Below are 19,600 nucleotides of genomic sequence, written 5' to 3' on the forward strand. Positions count from 1 at the left end.
ACGGTATAGCCTTAATCCATCAGTTCTTTAGTACAGCAAGTGTGGTGCACAGGGATTTTGCTGTCTCTGATATAGTAGAAGACTGACAAACACAGACACTTATTGACAGGATCCTAAGAATCTTTACTCTATGACACTTGTATAAAAAGCTCTCATGTACCACACCCTGTTAGAGGTTAACTCTTAACTGTCTGGGGGGCTTGGAACCCTACAGCTGTCCATGTATGGATTTTCAATTTGCCCCCCCCCCCAAAGGTACTGAAGCATAAGGAGCATTATAAGGTTCTTCAGTGGAATCAGAGTTAGAATAGAAAGACTTATAAGCCTGATTTTGCTTGCAATTACACCCAAAGCAACTCTCTGGACTTCAGCTGAATTACTCTGGATTTAGATTAATATCATTATTTGCACTTCAGTACTGCTCAGAGGCCCCAGTCTGATTCTTTCTCTCTCTCTCACACACACACACACTGTAGGAGCGAGTCCATTCCACAAAGAGTTTATGGTCTAATTTAAGACAAAAATGCACCAAACTGGTGTGGAAAGGGAAGAGGGGGACAATATTGACAGGAGGGCTGGATTATACACACTGGCTACATGCACTATTTGCAAGTTTGAGAGCTGTTTTGTTTACAGTGTCTCTCTCACTGCTTATCTTTGGTGGGAAATGGGGTGGAAGAAGAGGTTTGTGCCCCCTGCACAAGAGGGTGGTCGGGTGGGGAGCCCAGGTCCTCCTGCTCCACTGGGTTACTACTCAGGGCTCTATGAAAGGCAGAGGTAGTAAAAACTCCAGAGTGCTTTGAGGCTTCCTCCCTGGGACACTTCCTACCACCTATTTGCCCAGTCCTGAGCATGGTCAAAAGCCTCTCAAATGATCCATCAGAGGTTAGAGTGCAGGGTTCCCTAGTCCTAGGGAAATGGCTATTCCTGTCCTCCCTACCCCCCAGGGCCAGGGGTAGCTGTGGCTTGCAGACCTTTCACCTGCAGTCAGGACTTTTGCTTCCATAGGGACAGGCCTCTTAAAGATCTCCAGTTGTTGTACAAGCTGTGTAACGTCTCCTTTGTTCACAGTTTCAAGACCCTTTTCAGCCAGCACTTAGCCCAAAAGCTCTCTCTCACTAGGTTTTTTTTCTCAGGGCCATGTTCCCAGTGCTTGTTCTGGCTATGCCCTTGGCTTTCTACTGCAGTTTTCTCAGCTTCTCTGGTGTTTTTTCTGCTTAACAGACACCCTGCTACAATACAAACAAGTCCCCTGTGTTTGTTATCAGATCACAGTGCAACCCTCACAGGTCCACATGGTTCAGTTCCTAAGCAAGCCTGTGGTCTAGTTTTAGGTGAGGTCTCCATTTTTTCATAAAAGAACTGAATAGTTTCTCACATTTAGCCCAAGGGTGGGCAAGCTATGGCCCAGGTGCTGCATCTGGCCCTCCAGACATTTTAATCTGGCTCTCGAGTTCTCGCCAGGGAGCAGAGTCCGGGGCTTGCCTCACTCTGCATGGCTCCTGGAAGCAGCAGCATGTCCCCCCTCCGGCTCCTACATGTAGGGGCATCCAGGGGGCTCTGCACATGTCCCCGCCCCAAGCGCTGCCCCTGCAGATCTCATTGGCCGGGAACCTTGGCCAATTAGAGCTGCGGGGCGGTGCCTGCAAACAGGGCAGCGTGCAGAGGAGCCAGAGGGGGGACATGCTGCTGCTTCTGGGAACCACTTGAGGTAAGCACCACCCAGAGCCTGCACCCCTGACCCCCTCCCATGCCCCAACCTACTGCCCCAGCCCTGACCCCCCCTGCCCTCCGAACCCCTCAGTCCCAGATCGGAGCACGCTCCTGCACCCCCAACCCCTCATCCCCAACCTCATCCCAGAGCTGCACCCCCAGCTGGAGCTCTCTCCCTTCCCCTCACCCCAACTCCCTGCCCATCCCAGAGCTCCCCCCCACACCCTGAATTCCTCATTTCTAGCCCCATCCCAGAACCTACACCCCCAGATGGAGTCCGCACCCAACCCCAACCCCCAATTTCATGAGCATTCATGGCCTGCCATACAATTTCCATACTCAGATGTGGCCCTCGGGCCAAAAGGTTTGCCCACCCCTGATTTAGCCCAAATACGGGGCAGCTGCTGCAGCCACAAGTTTTAATAAGGTTCAACACAACACAAATAAATAGTAATAATGTCATCCCATTCATCACATGCTCTCCATATACCCATTATTGTCCACCGGCAATGCCCATCTTGCTTGGTACTTTTTTCCTAGTTCACTGTTCACACACCTGTATTTGGCACATTGCACAGCATACCCATTTCTATACGTAGGATGCATATATGCAACTCCTGTAGCTGCTTGGAAAGTACCATAATAGCTCAAAACAATGTCTATTTGATGAAGAGAGCTGTGTAGTGGTGGGAGTGGTGGCAGATGGTTTTCGCTTCTGGCTCTTAGGTCCCTTCTTAGGCAGTAGGTTGGAAATTGGACTGGGTCAGAGCTCTGTGCCACCCACGATCTGCTGAATTGCCTTTTATTCATTGGCATGTAGATACCGAGGAAGCAGAGAATAGTCCCTCAATCCTTGAGAGTGCAAGGACGCATCAAAGAAGAGCTCGAGACCATTGAAAGGAAAGTCCTCAATGGTATTCTGGACATCCCTTGGGATTCTTGACAGTTTCAGCCAAGCGGCACAGCATATGACAATCCTTGCAGCCATAAAGCAAGCTGCCTTGTCAGCTGCATCCAAGAAGGGTTGCAATGAAGCCCTTGCTAGTAACCGACCCGCTACAATGCTCGCCTGAAATTGCTCTAGAGGTAAATGGTCAATAAAAGACAACCTACCCCTAGCTGGTGTGGTTATATGTTATCAGGGCTTGCTAGCTCACTGTTCTAAACTGCAATAGCCCAGACGAGCAGTTTTTTGCGACCAAAGAGATCCAGACCACTTCAACCTCCCTGGTCACTCAATTTCAGACCCAAAAGTCGCAATTCTCCAACAAAAAAACTTCAAAACCAGACTCCAATGAGAAACTGCAGAATTGGAATTAATTTGCAAACTGGACACCATTAAATTAGGCTTGAATAAAGACTGGGAGTGGATGAGTCATTACACAAAGTAAAACTATTTCCCCATGTTATTTTCCCCTCTACTGTTACTCACACCTTCTTGTCAACTGTTTGAAATGGGCCATCCTGATTATCACTAGAAAAGGTTCCCCCCTCCTCCCCCGCTGATAATAGCCAACCTTAATTGATTGGTCTCATTACAGTTGGTATGACAACACCCATTTTTTCATGTTCTCTGTGTATATATATCTTCTTACCATATTTTCCACTGCATGCATCTGATGAAGTGGGTTTTAGCCCACAAAAGCTTATGTCCAAATAAAGTTGTTAGTCTCTAAGGTGCCACAAGGACGCCTCAGGTTTTTTTTTGCTGTTACAGACTAACACGGCTGCCATTCTGAGAACTTTTTTTGGTCTTTATCATGTGCGGTGACACTAAATGGTGTCGCTCATTCACAACACTCATGAACAAGGTGCTGGGTGAGCAAAGAAGACATTCTGAACCTGTAGCAGGAACATAGTACTTTCTAATGCTGCCCTTTTACAAGTTGGAGGTCTGGTGGGTAGAGCTTGCTGGCTTGTTTTTTTTTCGGGCAGGGGGAAGAGTGTTCAAGTAAAGCCTATGCTCACGGCTACCTGCCCCGAAGTTGCAGTATGGGGAATGTCCAAAAGGTCATGTTGGGTATCATGGACCTCCTCCAATGGGACTTAGAGGGAGTCATTGTCCCTCTTCATAAACTGCAGCGCTCCAAAGAACGTGGAGCCATCCTTTACCTCCCTGATGGATGAGCACAGTGGCAGTCCTCTTTGTTTACGGACCCTAGATTGGACTTCTTGAGGTCTGGTGTCTCTAGTGCAGTCCCAGTGAAAGTTGCTTGCCTCAAATTCACACTACCAGTCTGCCAGAGTTTGGATTTGCTGACCATCATAACACATTGCTTGGTGCCTTTCTTCACCAAAGCAGTTGATTAATACTGTGTCAAAAGTGAAAAGGAGCAGGGTGGGGCGGGGGGCAGAGTTTGTGATGGGTGGGTCTGAACAAAAAGGTGGATAGTTGCTGTTTGCTTTGTTCTAGGCAGTACACTTGTATTGTTTTAAGTTTTAAGGTACGTAAAACTAGCCACATGCTGCAGAGGTGGGTACATTAATCACTGTACAAATATACCACTTTGGATGTGTGTTTTTATAAACCCAGTATGCAGGAAAGGATGAAGCCAATTCCCTTCCTAAATATTATTTAACCCCAAGTAAGCTGAAAATGTACATACAATTCTGATGTGATTAGAAGTAAGCTCATGGGGCAAACTGAATTGTACAAAATATAAATACAGTATGCAGCTTCTCAGAGTGGGTTAGTATTCCATGATTGTTTCATATGTTAACTATGACCATTATAATTATTTACCTTTTGCAATCCTCTCTAACATAGAAAGTAGAAACAAAGCCAGAAAGGATCAGTGCAGGCTCAGTCTGAATAAACTGTATAATTAATTATGTTTTCCCTACTAAACCTGTTAAAAGAATATTAAGATTGCAAAACCAAGCCTCAGATAAGTTGTTCACATACATTATGTTTCAGTTTTAATTACATGTTCATAGGCTGAGCTGAACCCTCAACTGGTGTAAATTTGTGTAGTTCCACTGACTTTAATGGAAGTGTTTCAGTAAGCTGGGAAGTTATGCATTTCACACCCATTCTGAATGTAGTTTACTATATTTTCCATAGGGATCCAGCCTCATAAATTGCCCAAGTTGGTCAGTGGACAGTGAATGAAAGAGCTTTTCAGTGTTTGTATTTTATTCTCACTGTTAAATCTGTAGGGCCCCACCTCATCACCTCTATAATGTCCAACATTGCAGTGAATGACAAAAGCGCCTTCTGCACTCCTGCATAAACCCGTCTTCATTCTTCAGCCCCAAGAAGCATAATGAATAACACGGGGCTCGTGCAAAAAAGTAGGATGTCAAGCATGTAAATAGAGACCACCGTAAGGCGTACTAATCAGTGGCACAGTTAAGGTTGTACAGGTATGGCCTAATTTTAGCCTTTTTTTATTTTTGTGTGACTCACTCTGTAACCCTTAACCGTCTTTGAATATTGTTTTTAAACTATGGAAGTTCTGAGCTTTTTTTAAAAAAAGAAAAGACAAATAACAAAAGAAGAAGTAATTCTATTACGGGAAGCTGTTTTCTAGAAGGAAGTGGAATGTTGTGGTGTTTACTCAATGAGTGAAGAACTCTCTGTTTCACAATTTTGAGCCCTGCCCCATTCAATGAACATATATTACTGTATAACAAAGAAGGCAACCTTCCCATTTCACTCTCACTGTAATGTACTGAGGTAGGCAATACACCCTCCGCCTAATGCTGTTTCTACAAATACAGGGTGAGGTTCCAATATCCTTACTCCTATCGAATAGCATCTTACTCTACATATAGTCCCATTAAGTGAAGAAGGCTGTGTGGGTGTGAAGTATGGTGCTACCCACTATTAGTAACAGACTCTAGTCCACGTGCAGTTACATGATAAACCTGTGTAACTGTGCGCTTGGTTTATGTTCCATGCTTCACAGTTCTTTTTGTAAGGTAAGTGTAAGACTAGGTAAGGATTTTCTCTCAGTGGGGACACAGCTGGATTCCTTTTGGAAAAGCTTTCTGATCAGATAGCACTGATGGCTGTTTTACTCCTTCCTTTAATAATGCTGCTCCCAGCTCAACTCCAGAGCGGTGTGCTTGAACCAAATATTTGGCTGTTAAATCCAGGCTGGGCAGTGCAGCATGGGCACAAATACTCATTTTTAATGCCTGGAAAGCCCGATCAAACGTGTTTGTCCATTCCACTTTTTTTTCATTTGTTCTGCTTTGATTAATTCATGCAAGGGTGCTGATAGTGTTCAACCTCCTCCGTCACCTTATAGCACCCAAAAGGAGCTTATTTGTTTCTTCATTCTAAGATAACTTGAATATTTTCTATGTGAGGTTTCATAGACCTCCTTCTGGTATGTATCTCCAGTATTTATCCTCTTTGTTCCGCCCTAAACCTTCCTTTGGGCATCCCTCAAGGAACCCTGGACTACTTCCTCTAATTGCTCAAGATGCTCAGCCCAGGTGGTACTATAAATGACTATGCTGTTCATATGGGCTGCTGCCTACAATTTGCAGTCCATCAGAAATACCCATTAACTTCTGGAACATAGCCAGTGCTCCCTGTAGTCAGAAAGGAAGGACAGTGAACTGGTGGAAATCATTTGTAATTTTAAATGCCATATATTCCTTTTACTGCTGCGACAATGGCACTTGCCAGTAACCTTTGCCTAAGTCACTTATGACAAGGGTTGAGTTTATGTAGCAGTTGCTATTTTTTAATCACTTTATCCATTTAAAGTCCGGTAGTCAGATCAAATGTTAATACTGGATTGGAAACCTATACGGAATCATATTGCTCTATCCTTTTCTGGTACCAAAGCTATCGGGCTAGTCCAGACTATTTTGAAGGTTTATTTTGTCCCGTATCAAGTATTGCCTACACCTCCTCTTGTATGGCTACTGTAACGTTCTGCAGTATACAATTATGCTGCTTATTAATTTGAGAGAAGTCATTTAACGCGATAGCATTGCATTAACATGGTTCTCCTTTCTCTCACCACAAACCATGGTACACAGCTGACAGGATTTACCCTATGGATCTTTTCCCTTTGATGCTGTAATTTCCAGGAAAAAGCTGCACTACACCATCTCTGAACTACACGAGTCCATTTCTGTATCATCACATCTTCCAGAATTTCCAGTACCATCAGCTTCCGCTAGGATTCCACCTTAGGTTCTATGCATGTGTGAAGCATATTACATTCCAGATCTGATTGGTGAGTTTACTAGTAGGCACAGCTACCACATCTGTCTTCCTTAAGAATTCGGAATGGCTCTGCCATTTTATCAAAAGCGTATCCTCTTGAATGTTAACAGGAGCAAAACATATTACTGTGGTATAAAGTCTCTCTCTTGCTTTGGGGTTATATTTGGCCTTCCAAATTCTCTGGACCATTTTGCAGTTTGTGGGCCCATTATTTCATTTCTGCCAGTTGGTCTTTCATCTGGAGTACATAGCTAGCCACTCACTCCAATGGTTTGATCAAACACCTTAGATTTTTCTTGGGATAGATCAAAAAGGATTTCTGCAGGGCCATCTGTTTGTGGGTGAAGGGTGTTATTTTTAGCCTTCTTATACACAGTAGGCATTGCATAAATTGAATGTAAAATGAGTCCCCTTTTAACCTCCTCAACTACCTGAGAGGACAGTTGCACTAAGTGACTTAGTACCTGGTGGCTTTTTATGCTTCTGGGGGACAAATCCCTGGGTATATGGTAGCATAGATGTTTACCACCAAAATTCAGTGACCTTCCAACCAAATTCATTCTAAGAGAATCTTGAAGTCTGGCTGTTCAAGAGAATGGTATTCAGTTTCTGGATAAGCTAAGAAGGATCCCTAGCTTATCTATATTGGCTACTTATAATGGCCATGTTACCATAGTATCTATGAAAAAAGATTGAAAACCATTGTACTATAGCCTTTCTTAGGTTTTTAAGCCTTCATCTTCACTACTTGTGATCCTTTCTATTTCATCTTATGAAAGTGGGTTTTTTGCTTGTTTGAATATATAGTTTTATCATTACATATTGCACTGGGATTTCAGCACTGAGAGTGTCACAATTAAAACAGGAACTGCATACTCCATTTACGTCCTCAAGGGCTACAACAATAATTGAATCAATTTTGGTTGATGCAAACTTATATAAAGGCAGAAATTTGTATCTCTAAATTATTTCCACAGGCAAAAGTCTTGACCCTACTGTAAATGGAGACAGTGGGTTAGATTCTCAGATGGTAAAAAGCAGTATAGCTCCTTTAATTTCTGTGGAGCTATGCTGATTGATACCACCTGAGGATCTGGCCTAGCAAATTTAATAGCACTGTAGTCTTCAGGTATAAGTCTTCTCCAATAACATAGGCACTTACCTCAATCACCAAAACCAGTATTGATTTAGGATTCTGACAGCTTGTTGGTAGAAGCCAAGGTGGAACATCTGAGGGAATCAGGTCTGATACTTATTACTTACCTACCTTGGAATCAATTAAAAAAAAGAGGAGTGTTGCTATGTGCATAAAAGGATTTTCTATGGAAGTAGCTCATTTACCAACGCTGGGAAAGTGCTCTCTTCCCCAGAAGTGAGTGGCAGTCAGCAGGAGTTACTCAAAGCAGACATAAAATGGACAGGTGCTTCTAGCTGTCTAAAAGAGACTGGCAGAGGGAATACAGGGTTGCTTCTGCCTAGTCTTTTCTTTCAGCCATTATTCTAGGTTTCAGGAACTTTCAATATGCCTACTAAATCTGTAGCAAAGGATATTCAGTTAAATATCAAGAGCCTTCTGCATTTGATTACTTCTGCCAAATCAAAACCAACACTACCAAATCCCCTGTCTGGGAGTCTTTGGATCAAATGAAAGCCCTTCTCGATGAGAATCCACAGACACTAGACTAAATGAATCTATTGGATTATATTTGCAAACTGAGTCTCAGAGCAGAGTGAGTCACCCTTGCCTCTCAGACCTCTGAGTAGGTCTACAGATGCCTGCAATATAATAACCCGAGGGTACTTGACTCTAAAAGAAAAAAAAAACACCATCATAAGACGAGGCTGCAGATAGCATACACTGATCAGGTTTCTCCTAAGCAATCCATTTGCCTGACTGCATTAAGATTAAAGAATATTTTTCAGTCAATCAATAAAACAAAAAACAAAACAAAACAGACCAGATTCTGATTTCCATTAGGCAGTATAATTCAGGAAAAACTCCCCTGATATAAATAGTAATGCTCCTGATTTCACCGTATAATTGAGAACACAATCTGACCCATGGTTCTTATGGGTCTTGCAAGTACCAGGATTATAGCTAGGAGAGAGATGATCAGGAATGAGTTTTGAAGGTTAAGCTATATAAACTGTTGGAGAGTAAATGGACAGATTCTGATTTTACTGCCCTTTCCAAAATAGCAGGAATAGTCTAAAAAAAAGTCATGTTTTAAAAGGAGGATGAATCTAGTAGTAGTTTTTCTGGCCTTAAAATATTTCCATAGTGGTTAGAAATGGATGGGGTATTTAGACTGCAAGCTCTTTGGACCATTCATGTGTACAGTAACTAGCACAAGTGGGTAATAGTTCCTGACTGACTTTGGCCTTTAGGTGCTCCTTAAATACAAATAACTACTAATAATGCATTAATTACCTACAGGCTTCTGTTTACATAACAATACCTGGCTGGGCCAATAGAGCAAGTGAAAGGAACCAAACATTGTACACCGCAAAATAATTCTGAAGATGTTCATAAGATTAAAAACTAAATCTGAATCCCATTAGTGTGATCAAAGATAGCTGCCGACAAAAACCAGTTTGTTTTTTTTCGATTTGGGGGATTCAGATACAGATTCAGAGACTGGATCTGTAACGCAAAATCAAAATTGAACTGGTGGATAATAATTTCATTTCTAAAATCTTCTCCCAAGGTCTGATGCTCTCCCTATATCTGAATGTTAGACTGTTGCAAAGAAAAGTCAATGGAAATGTATGTATTTATGGCTTAATAAGAAAAAATATTGAATGTATTAAAAATGAAAATCAAAATGCACGCCTGCTGTCTCCTAGATAAAAAGCAGGCACGTGTTCAGAGTGCATGGCCATATGCAGATCGCATTGCAGCCCGATGTCATGTGAATGCATAGTGGGGCCCCCGGTCACGACTGCATACACTGAGTGCACTTGTTTGTACATCCAGATGCGGGCCTTATGTGTCCATTTATTATGTGGAAGCCTGGCCCCATTGAAATCAATGGTAAAATTCCCACTGACTTCAGTGGGGCCAGGATTTCACCCATTGTGTTCGAGTAGGAAAATTCGGTTCATGGTAGCGCATCAGAGGAAAATGATGAAGGACATAATCTGGGTAAATTTACAATAACAAATTGCAACTGTTTAATAAGTTGAAGTGCTGATCCTGTAGTACAAGCAGAGTTGGTGGGTCTGTGTTTGATTTCTTGCTTGTTGCTGCTGAACAAACGGATTTTCTCAAATTTGTCTTGACGTCTTTCCTAGTACATAGAGTGTTCCCATATCGTCCACTGCAGACATACTCAGACTTTGCGGTCACACTGGGACCCAGACAAGATGTCAATGCACATTAAAAGTGTATTAAACTAATTGAAAATAGATAAAAATTGCTAGTAAAACAAAGTAAATACTAAACATTAACAAATACTTTTAAGTGCTCCATAAAACCATCTTTCAGACAACTTAACTATTTGCATCAGAAAAAACTCTAGCAGTCAAAGAAGAAAATATTCCAGAAGAAAATATTGATTAAAAAGCTTCAGATGAATTTCAATATACCTTAAAAACAATTTTAATTCTTCATAAAATATGCAAAACTTTGCATTTTAAATAGTGTAAATTACTTTCCAAAAATTATGTTGATTATGTTAATTTTAATCTCGCAAGAAATGAAATCCTAATCACATAGAAAAGCATTAATAAATAATATCCAGAGAAAAAATTACATATGTATTTATGTGTGTTGCACAGCATTTGTCAAGAGCCTTCAGATACCTTCTGGAACATATCTAATATTAAATGAACATAATGTTTGATTTCAATCGTTGATGTTAATATTCTGATGACCTATGTTGACTGCTTTGTTTATTTCGTAATGTCAATTTCTAGTGCTGTAATTAACCTTGACAAATAAATGGATGCATTTTGGTATCTCCATCTGAATAAAATAACAAAATTTCATTTGTCAGGAGCTTCCTTGGCCATGGATGAAATACTTCATTTCTTCGTAACACTGTTGAATGTAAATCCTTCTTGATGAGCAGCTGTGGAATACCAAATAAAAACTGACAGGCTGTTCCAGTTACCTGCTACTGCCACAGAAATTAGAATGGAATCTGAGCAAAGATTTCTTTTTTAGGGTAAAATATTACTCAATGGCATTATGTTGTTAATAAAATTTCTTTATCTGAAACTATAATTTAATATTTATGTATCTAATTTACATCTGACAAAGTAGCATATTCTAAAATTAGAGTGTAACCAGCAGACTATTAACTACTATAAACAATACCAAAACACAACCCAAACATTTCTTATGGAAATGATACATTTGGCATTGGGGAAGTATTTCAACTGCAGACATTGTTAAAACACAGCTGTTAATTATGGCTTGAAAAATTATTCAAGCATACAAAGATTTTCTGCTTAGGAAGTCATGTGTATATACATAAAGACCAAGAGAGCACTCCCAAAAATGCCCTTACTGGTTACTAATAGGTACAATAACAGTAATAAATGTCTGAAATTAAAACAAATAAAAATAAAATAAGTTTCTACACTTATGTTATATGACCCACTGGACAATATTTTCCCTTTAAACAGAAACTATAGAAAATATCACATCCTTTATTAACTCAATGCTTTCTTATGCTTAATAGGCAGGAAAGGAATTGCACTTATTGTAATGTTACAGTAAAGTATTAGATTGCAACTCACCTTTTAAAATATAAGTGGCCTTAATATTTATGATTGGTAGAGCATAATGCAAAAATGGATAAAGATGTGCATTTAAATTAAAAACAGAGCAACTACTTACAGAACAGACAGTGAGGCTTAACATAATAAACATGCACTAACTCTACACTTATGCAAAACTAAGTTTGTCCAGGAAACTGTAACCAACCGTTGTCCATCCACAAAGGTATAGGTTTTGTCCCTCGGTAATATGTTTGGATTTGTATTCAAATTCCAGTTTATTAGCTCAGTGTCTCTAAATGTGCTGTTCCACTGTTATATCCTTTAGCTGCCCTTGAGCTTCTGCAGAATCTGCAATCTTACAGTCACTTTTATTTAAGGTTTTATTGAGCCTCAAAGTAAGTCTCCCTTCAGTACTGTACAAACAGGCTTCCTTATTCATCCTCTTCAGGTTCCTGTGGTAAAATTGGGGCTTCCTCCTTTAAACAAGCACTAAAAAACCCAAGGATTGTGCTGTAAAGGTGATATTTGCTTTTCTCAGATGCAATGTTATGACCTTCATCTGGGTAGATCTAGCAGAGGAAAAGGAGAAAGTAAACAGTCTTAAAAAAAATCAGTTCAGATATTTAGGGCTCTAATTTTTTCAGTCTGACTTTCAAAGCTTTTCAGTTGACAACAGAATGACTATGTTAAATAGTTTTATGGTATCAATGAAAGTGATAAACTTCAAAGCAAAATTCATTTGATTGGGATTCAAAACCAGCACTAAATGACTGCATCGTGATCTTTAGCCATAAAAGCCTATGCTCAGATATTGTGTTCAGAAAAGCATTTCTGGCTGGGATTTTCAGTGCAGCCAAAGGAAGTATTCAACGGAAGACCTTTTCATAGGTGTTACTATTTCTCTACCTCATCCAAAGCCTCACACCTTCCCTCATGGTGAACATAAATAACCACTGTAGTCTCCTCAGCCCCCAGATAATGGGCGCTTTTCCTGTGCAAGGATAGAGAAGAATCAGAGGGGTAGCCATATTTGCCGCTTCTAAAGATCCAGACTAAGAGTCCTGTGGCACCTTATAGGCTAACGGATGTATTGGAGCATAAGCTTTCGTGGGTGAATACCCACTTCGTCAGATGCATGTGATCTGAAGAAGTAGGTATTCACCCACGAAAGCTTATGTTCCAATATGTCTGTTAGTCTATAAGGTGCTACAGGACTCTTTGCCGCAAGGACAGAGAAGAGACTTCAGGATTTGAGAGGGAAATCCAGGCCACAGAGCTCAGCTTGAGTAACCACAGGTGAGTTGCTACAGAGATGCAGAGTGACCCGTAGGACAGGAATTCCTGCCCCACCCCACCCCACCCCCACTTCCTCAGAGCACAGTGGCCACTGCTCCATCCCAATGCTTGGAGTACTATATCCAGGGTCTTTATCTGTGGGTGGAAGGGAGAAATATAATCATGTATTACTTGTTTCCATTAGAAGCTACAATGTACTAGGTCCTGTATAAAAACAGAGCACAATCTATGTCCCCAAAATATCCTGCCAACTCCCTTTCCCGCGCCGTTTCTGCAGAGGTGTCTGCACATGGACACCTTTACTCTTAGGGCAGCAGAGCTGACTAGTGCCTTTGAATAGGGCCCTCTGCAGCCATGGAGGAGGGGATCAGATCCTTGGCGAAGAAAGTGAATGCTCTAGATCAGAAGTTCTGAAACACTTCCATTATATGAACCACATCTTAACAGACAGTGTTTCCTGGATACCTCCCATCCCTTCCATTTGTAGTCTCGCACACCACCCCCCCATCAGTGACGGTCGTGGAAAGTGGTACCAGGGGAAAGTGGTACCAGGGCTCCCAAATGGGAAGGGACCTGGTCTGTGGGAATGCAAATAGCCCAGGAGACAGTCTCCACGACCGTCACTGATGGGGGTGGTGGTGTGCGAGACTACAAGTTATCCAAAGAGCCCCTACATAGATAAGTATAGGTAAGAAAAAGCAAAATGAGATTAAACACTGAACAATGCACCTGTGAGAGACACCTGAGCATTACATACCTGCATAGTGTAATTCACTCCAGCTTTTATTAGATGTTTAATTAGTTCTGCTGAGTGTTGGAAATGGACTTTAGCTACAAGACAATAACATCTACATATTAGTGAACAACATTATTATCGTACTTATTTATTAATTGTATTTATTTATTTTCCTTTTAGATAAAGAAACTTTTTGGTTGAAGTTATGTGGCAAACTGCTACCAGATTTGCAGTTGATTAAGGTCCATCTACACTGCAATCAGAAGCATAATTGCAGCACATTTAGACACTCCCAAGCTTGATTTGATCTACCCCGCTGGAATTAAAACAGCAGCAGCATGGGCTGGCTGATCGAGTACATACTCAGGGTCCTGTCCCAGGTAGGCTTGTACAGCCCATACTATTGCCTGTATTGTCATGGATTCACTGCTATTGTTATTTGAGCTAGTTAGATCAAAACTAGCTCAAGTATGTCTACACATACTGCAGTCATACCAATGATTGCAATGTAGACATACCCTTTCTGACTGCACCTGAGATACATACCGTAGTAAATAACAATAGTGCTGCAGTGATGGACAGCACTGTAATACAGTATACTTTCTGGGTACTACGTAGGAATTCTTATTTTTCATCCATTGCTTAGCAAGGACCGAAATAGTTTGAAGGTGAGTAGCACTGGAGTATTCAAATGCAATTAATGTTTGTCCGTGTATTAAATGACAGTATGTCTGATTTTCTATTGTTTGCACAGGATTGTAAGAGACTGCGTTCATTTAGGAAATAAGCCTTTTGTAATGTTATTTTAATAATCTAAACTTCATGGTGGTACAAACATGCAGCTCTGGGTCCATGCTTGTGTTTGCTTCATTCAGAGCAAACATGAAACTAGGATTCAGTAAGTACTGATGGACTAGCTAGACTGTATTACTAGGCACCGTCCTGAAGAAGAGGGTGCACAAACTACTCAAACCCAGGAGGAGTCCCTGGAAAGCACTGTGCTGCTCAGACACCTCTTACAGACATAATTCCCTCCCTAATTCCCCTTTGGTCTGGAAGACAGAGGGGTAGTACTTTGCTGTTGGCCTATACCAGCAGCAAATTCCAAGTCTCCCATGCCAGTTCTGCCAGGTCGATCAGCACATTGACTCTGTCCATTTCCATTCCTCCCCACCTACCTGTTCTGAGAGGAGCAGAGCAAACATTTATGTGATCTAGGTAGGCTGTGCAAGGCATAAAATGCAATTTAGTACCCTAGATGGGCTTGGAATCCAAGTCACTATTTACCCCTTTATCATGAACAGCAAAATATACTAAAAGAAAACTGCTTGTCAACTAGCACAGGCCAAATTCTTTGCTGCCTGACACCCCTGGATTTCCACTGCAGGTGCTGCGCCTGGTTCTGGTTTCACTCATATACATGTTATATTGGTGTTAACTCCATTGACTATGCTCAAGAGCAAATTACCATCTAGCCCTAAATAGCTTAAGGATTCCCCATTGTTACAGTTTAATTAATTAGCCAAAGCGTTAATTTACTGAAAGGTACTGTTTATCACTGATTACGCTGACATTTATTATGCTTTCCATCACAAAACCAGGATTAATTTAAAAGACTTAAAAATGTATGTCACCTTATTAATAATTGATACAGTGCCTTTCACTAGCAACATCCTGCTTCACCAGATTTAAACAAATTAGAACATACAGCAGCTAAGAGTTACAAATAGGTAGCAAAGGAAAATGTCACCCATTTAGATTTACAATTGGCAACTGAAACTGACAATCAGGTCTCTTTGGATGGACAATTCTACTAGAAGGGAGATAATCTTTCTTTGAGCAGCTGTGTATTACAGGCTGTACCTACAAATGTAATTGCATTTATAAATACTTACTATCGGCTGTCCCATGAACTATTAGCAAATTCTCTTCTTTTAAACCATGAATATTGTGCAGTACACTGGATGCCTATTAAAAATGAACACACACAATGTAATTGCAGTATATTTTAAAAGCCAAACCATTACTTTTAATTACTTGTTAAAATAACTTACCTGATATGTATTTTCCTCTTTAGATGGAATGCCAAGGTATCTTTCTGAAAAAGCTGAAGCTACAAAGGAAAACAGGAAATTCAGAGTTAATCAAGATAAATTCCATTTTTAAAAATCTTTATTTCTGGTTAAAAGCCAGCAGAAGCTTGTTAAGCCATAAAGATGGCAAGTATCTTCATCTTGAAAAGAGATTAATAGACTTTAAGGCCAAGAGGGAGCACTATAATCATCTAGTCTGACCACTGCATAACGCAGGCCACAGAACTCTACCCAACAGTTCCTGCACTAAGCCCAATATATTGTGATTGAACCAAAGCATGGTGAAAGCCTGGCCTGGTTGAAGTCAATTAGAGCTTTGCCACTGACTTAAATGGGGCCAAGATTTCACCTCATATCTCTTAGAAAGACATCCAATATTCATTTAGGTTGGGATTTTTAAAGGGGCCTAAGAGCTTTAGGTACCCAACTTCCACTGATTTATGGAGAATGCGACACCTAATCCCTTACTTTCTTTTGAAAAATCTTAAAGACCTCTAAGTGATGGAGAATCTAGCACATCCTGTGCTTAATTGCTCCAGTCATTAATTATCTTCATTTTAAAATTGGAACCATATGTCCAATTTGCCTAGTTTTAATACAGTTCCACTACACTACCTGAACTTAGTTAACCTGAGTTACAGATCTGCTGTACAGATATTTTAAGGAAATCATTTAATAAAATGGCAGGATGGGAAACACTCACCATACAACTTCATGTCTGTGATTGGTGCAATAACGGCTCCACATTTAAAAAGTCTTTCATTGGATTTCAGGATCATTGATGCAATGTATCCACCATATCCCTATTAAACCAGATAACATGATTTGCAGTTTGTTTGTTCTTGTTCATTGTTCCTTAATATAGATGAAGTTAAAGAGTATCATGCTACCTTTGTCATGTCATTCCACAGTATTTACACCTGCAACTATTGCTTTAGCGTGAATTAAAAACCTACGAATGAAGTGTGAGAAAAGGTGTGGCAGTTCTGTCTTGCTATGAAGCCTGAGGCTTTAAAAATATGTTATAATTTATGATTTTTTTAATAATAATAATAATAAGAGGTATATTTTAATTTAAGATACCATAGTCTCATTGTGCAGACTAGCCCTCAGCCTGCAGAAGAACTGGCGAGTGATACAAATAGAAAAACTGAAGGTAAGTGCGTCAGAGACAGTGCTTAGAGAGGAGAATTTTTGTTTACATTAATGTATTTTGTGAAGATTTTTTACTTATTTCTGGGTAAACACTGAGGCTATAGATTGAGGCTAAGGAAGAAGGGAGAGCTGTCACCTGTCCTCTCTCTAAACTTCAGTCTTCACAGATGGATTCCCATTGCCTTCCATGGGGATTTCTGCTTGACACATTGTCGCATGCCCCTTAGAGAGGGTCAGATTCTCTGGTACACTTTGCCCCACAGAAACTAGCTCAAGTGCTGCCTTAAAAGGAGCAGAGATCACAGTGTGTGCGTTGGAGACTCTCAGCTGATATATCCTGCCATAAGCATTCCGCCGACCTTGCCAAAAGGAGATGTGGCTAGAAGAAAGGTGGCCAGTAAGTTCAATGCTCTGCATTTCTGTGGCTAGGGTAGCATGTGTTCGAGCAGCCCTCAGGCTGCTGCACTGCAGTACAGGGGGAATGGCCTGCACAGAGCAGCTGCAAGATCAGAGGAGTGCCAAGATGAGGTTTAAGACACCTCTTCACATCTCACCACCCTGAAAGGCACTTCGTGCAGAATGTCTGAAATCCATCTTCTATTGGTGGGATAAGGTGGTATGCAGAAGAGAAGTGTGAACAGGAGTCCTCTTATTTGAGACTATCCACCAGGGTTTTGTTTCCGATGAATATGACAATCTACATGAAATGCTTGTAGATTAACTCCAGAATCTTAAAAGATGGAGTTCAATGTCCTGCAGTCCAGGTTTAATGCTTTTACTATATTCATTGTGTTTCTCTTAGAAGGGCTGTTATCTTTTCTCTCTTGATTATTGCTAGAAAATTGCCCTGCTGAAGGTGGATTTTTTTTTTTGCATGATAATTCTCTGTAAAAATTAATCCAGCAGAAGGGCACTGAACAACGAAAAAGTAATGGAGAAAGGGTTCATTTACGTCTTATTGAGATGATTTTCTATATCCTTTTCTTCATTTCTAAAATGGTTAATAAAAAAAGTTAATCTTTCTGGAATTCTCGGAGCATTTTAAAAACTTTGCTAAATCTTAGTTAAGGAAAAAGAGATAAATCAAAAAGTGTGTTCTTGGGCTCAGAACTTTGTCAATGCTAACTGGGTACAGAGAAGAAAACAGAGAATAATACTGGGATTTTTGAAAAAGCCTAAGAGAATTAGGTGCCCAATTCTCATAGAAATCCTAGCCTAAATTGCGAAAGACAACACAAAATTGCCCACACATAGAAAAAGATTTTGGCGAAGAGAGAATGTTGATGTGGGTGCCAGTAACTTGTATAATTCAAAGAGCTGAAGGGAACAATAACTTCTTTCTGCCTCCAGGTTCTCTTTTTCTTGGCCATTTGTTTAATATTCTGCTTGTACTTTTTGCAGTAGTTTCACAGCACAAATTTAATTCTAGATAGGTATTGCCAACTTATTCAAAATTTATACCTTGTCTCCATTAACAACCCAGTTTAGTTCTGTTGGGAATATTTTTCTTTGGGGTTGTGCCTTTGCTTCCAGCCAGGATTCCCCGGGCAGACATATAACATGTATAGTTTCCTTCAATGGTTATACAATATTTAGTTGGTATTTTATGATTTAAGAATCTGGACTTCCTGTTCTTAGTTAAATTTCTGTGGCTTCACCTCTACTACCAAATTTTCCACAAGTTGGTTAGCTACACAGTCATACTTTCAAGCTTATTTTCAATTTCCATGATGGAAAGTTGTAAACTATATATCATCACAATTTGATATGTAACAATTAAGAGAGACTCTTCTGATGTACTTTGTGGGTAAGGTGTGTAACTTTCCTGCAAGTGAGCAAGATAGTTTTGGTGGGCTGCCTGATAGACAGAGGTGTTTGTTTTTTACACTTTGCCCTCTTGATATTTCAACTGTTTTTGTTATTACTGCTAGTAGTTTATATTGTGGAATTTGTCAAGACTTTGTTCTGAGTAGCTCAAAAGCATGTTATAACATTCAAGGATGATGGAGAGCTCCAGGAGAGCAATATGTGTGCGTCCAACTGGGTTGAGATCAGCATAGGTAATCCACACAATCCTCTTACTCTTTCAGCAAAGGGCATCTTCTGTTCACTTCCTTAGTCAGATCATCAAAAATGTATTGCATATAAAAGAAAAAGAAATTTTCTTAGTCAACAATGTTTCATATGGTTGAAGGCAAACTTTTTTTTCTCCTGCTGGTAATAGCCACCTTAATTGATTAGTCTCATTACAGTTGGTATGGCAACGTCCATTTTTTCATGTTCTCTGTGTATATATATCTTATATGTATTTTCCACCGCATGCATCTGATGAAGTGGGTTTTAGCCCACGCAAGCTTATGCCCACATAAACTTGTTACTCTCTAAGGTGCCACAAGTACTCCTCAAAGAGAGATGTGCACCCCTAGTGGATGAAGTCAGTCATGCTTACATTTCATTAGATGGAAATAGAGCTGGTCAACACTCAGAATGTCCCTTCTGTTGGAAATTGTGAAATGTCGATAACATTGTTTTTTTTTTCCATTACAGAACAAAAGCTAGACAATTTCCTCTGAAAGGAAATAAAAAAAATCATTTAGGAAAAAAAATCAAACCATTTCAGTTCATGTTTTTCCTGAAACAAAATGGAGAGGCTGACTGCCCGGACTCTCACAGAATCATGAGGCTGGT

At 40.4% G+C, this 19,600-nt stretch overlaps 1 protein-coding gene across 3 annotated transcripts in view; it reads right to left on the reverse strand.

Moving 5' to 3' along the window:
- Positions 1 to 10,575: 10,575 nt before the first annotated feature.
- The window catches only part of DPP10 (dipeptidyl peptidase like 10), a 451,693-nt gene continuing 442,668 nt past the window's right edge, over positions 10,576 to 19,600 (reverse strand). For all 3 annotated transcript variants that reach the window (XM_073305257.1, XM_073305256.1, XM_073305258.1), the window contains 5 exons: positions 16,461 to 16,560; positions 15,719 to 15,777; positions 15,560 to 15,632; positions 13,686 to 13,759; positions 10,576 to 12,201 (listed from right to left, as the gene is read on the reverse strand). In XM_073305257.1, the coding sequence (XP_073161358.1) occupies positions 12,064 to 12,201; positions 13,686 to 13,759; positions 15,560 to 15,632; positions 15,719 to 15,777; positions 16,461 to 16,560 (444 nt within the window). In that variant the 3' untranslated portion in view covers positions 10,576 to 12,063. The remainder of the gene's footprint in view (positions 12,202 to 13,685; positions 13,760 to 15,559; positions 15,633 to 15,718; positions 15,778 to 16,460; positions 16,561 to 19,600) is intronic.

This window comes from Lepidochelys kempii, chromosome 11 (assembly GCF_965140265.1).
Source record: "Lepidochelys kempii isolate rLepKem1 chromosome 11, rLepKem1.hap2, whole genome shotgun sequence".
Lineage (NCBI taxonomy): Eukaryota > Metazoa > Chordata > Testudines > Cheloniidae > Lepidochelys > Lepidochelys kempii.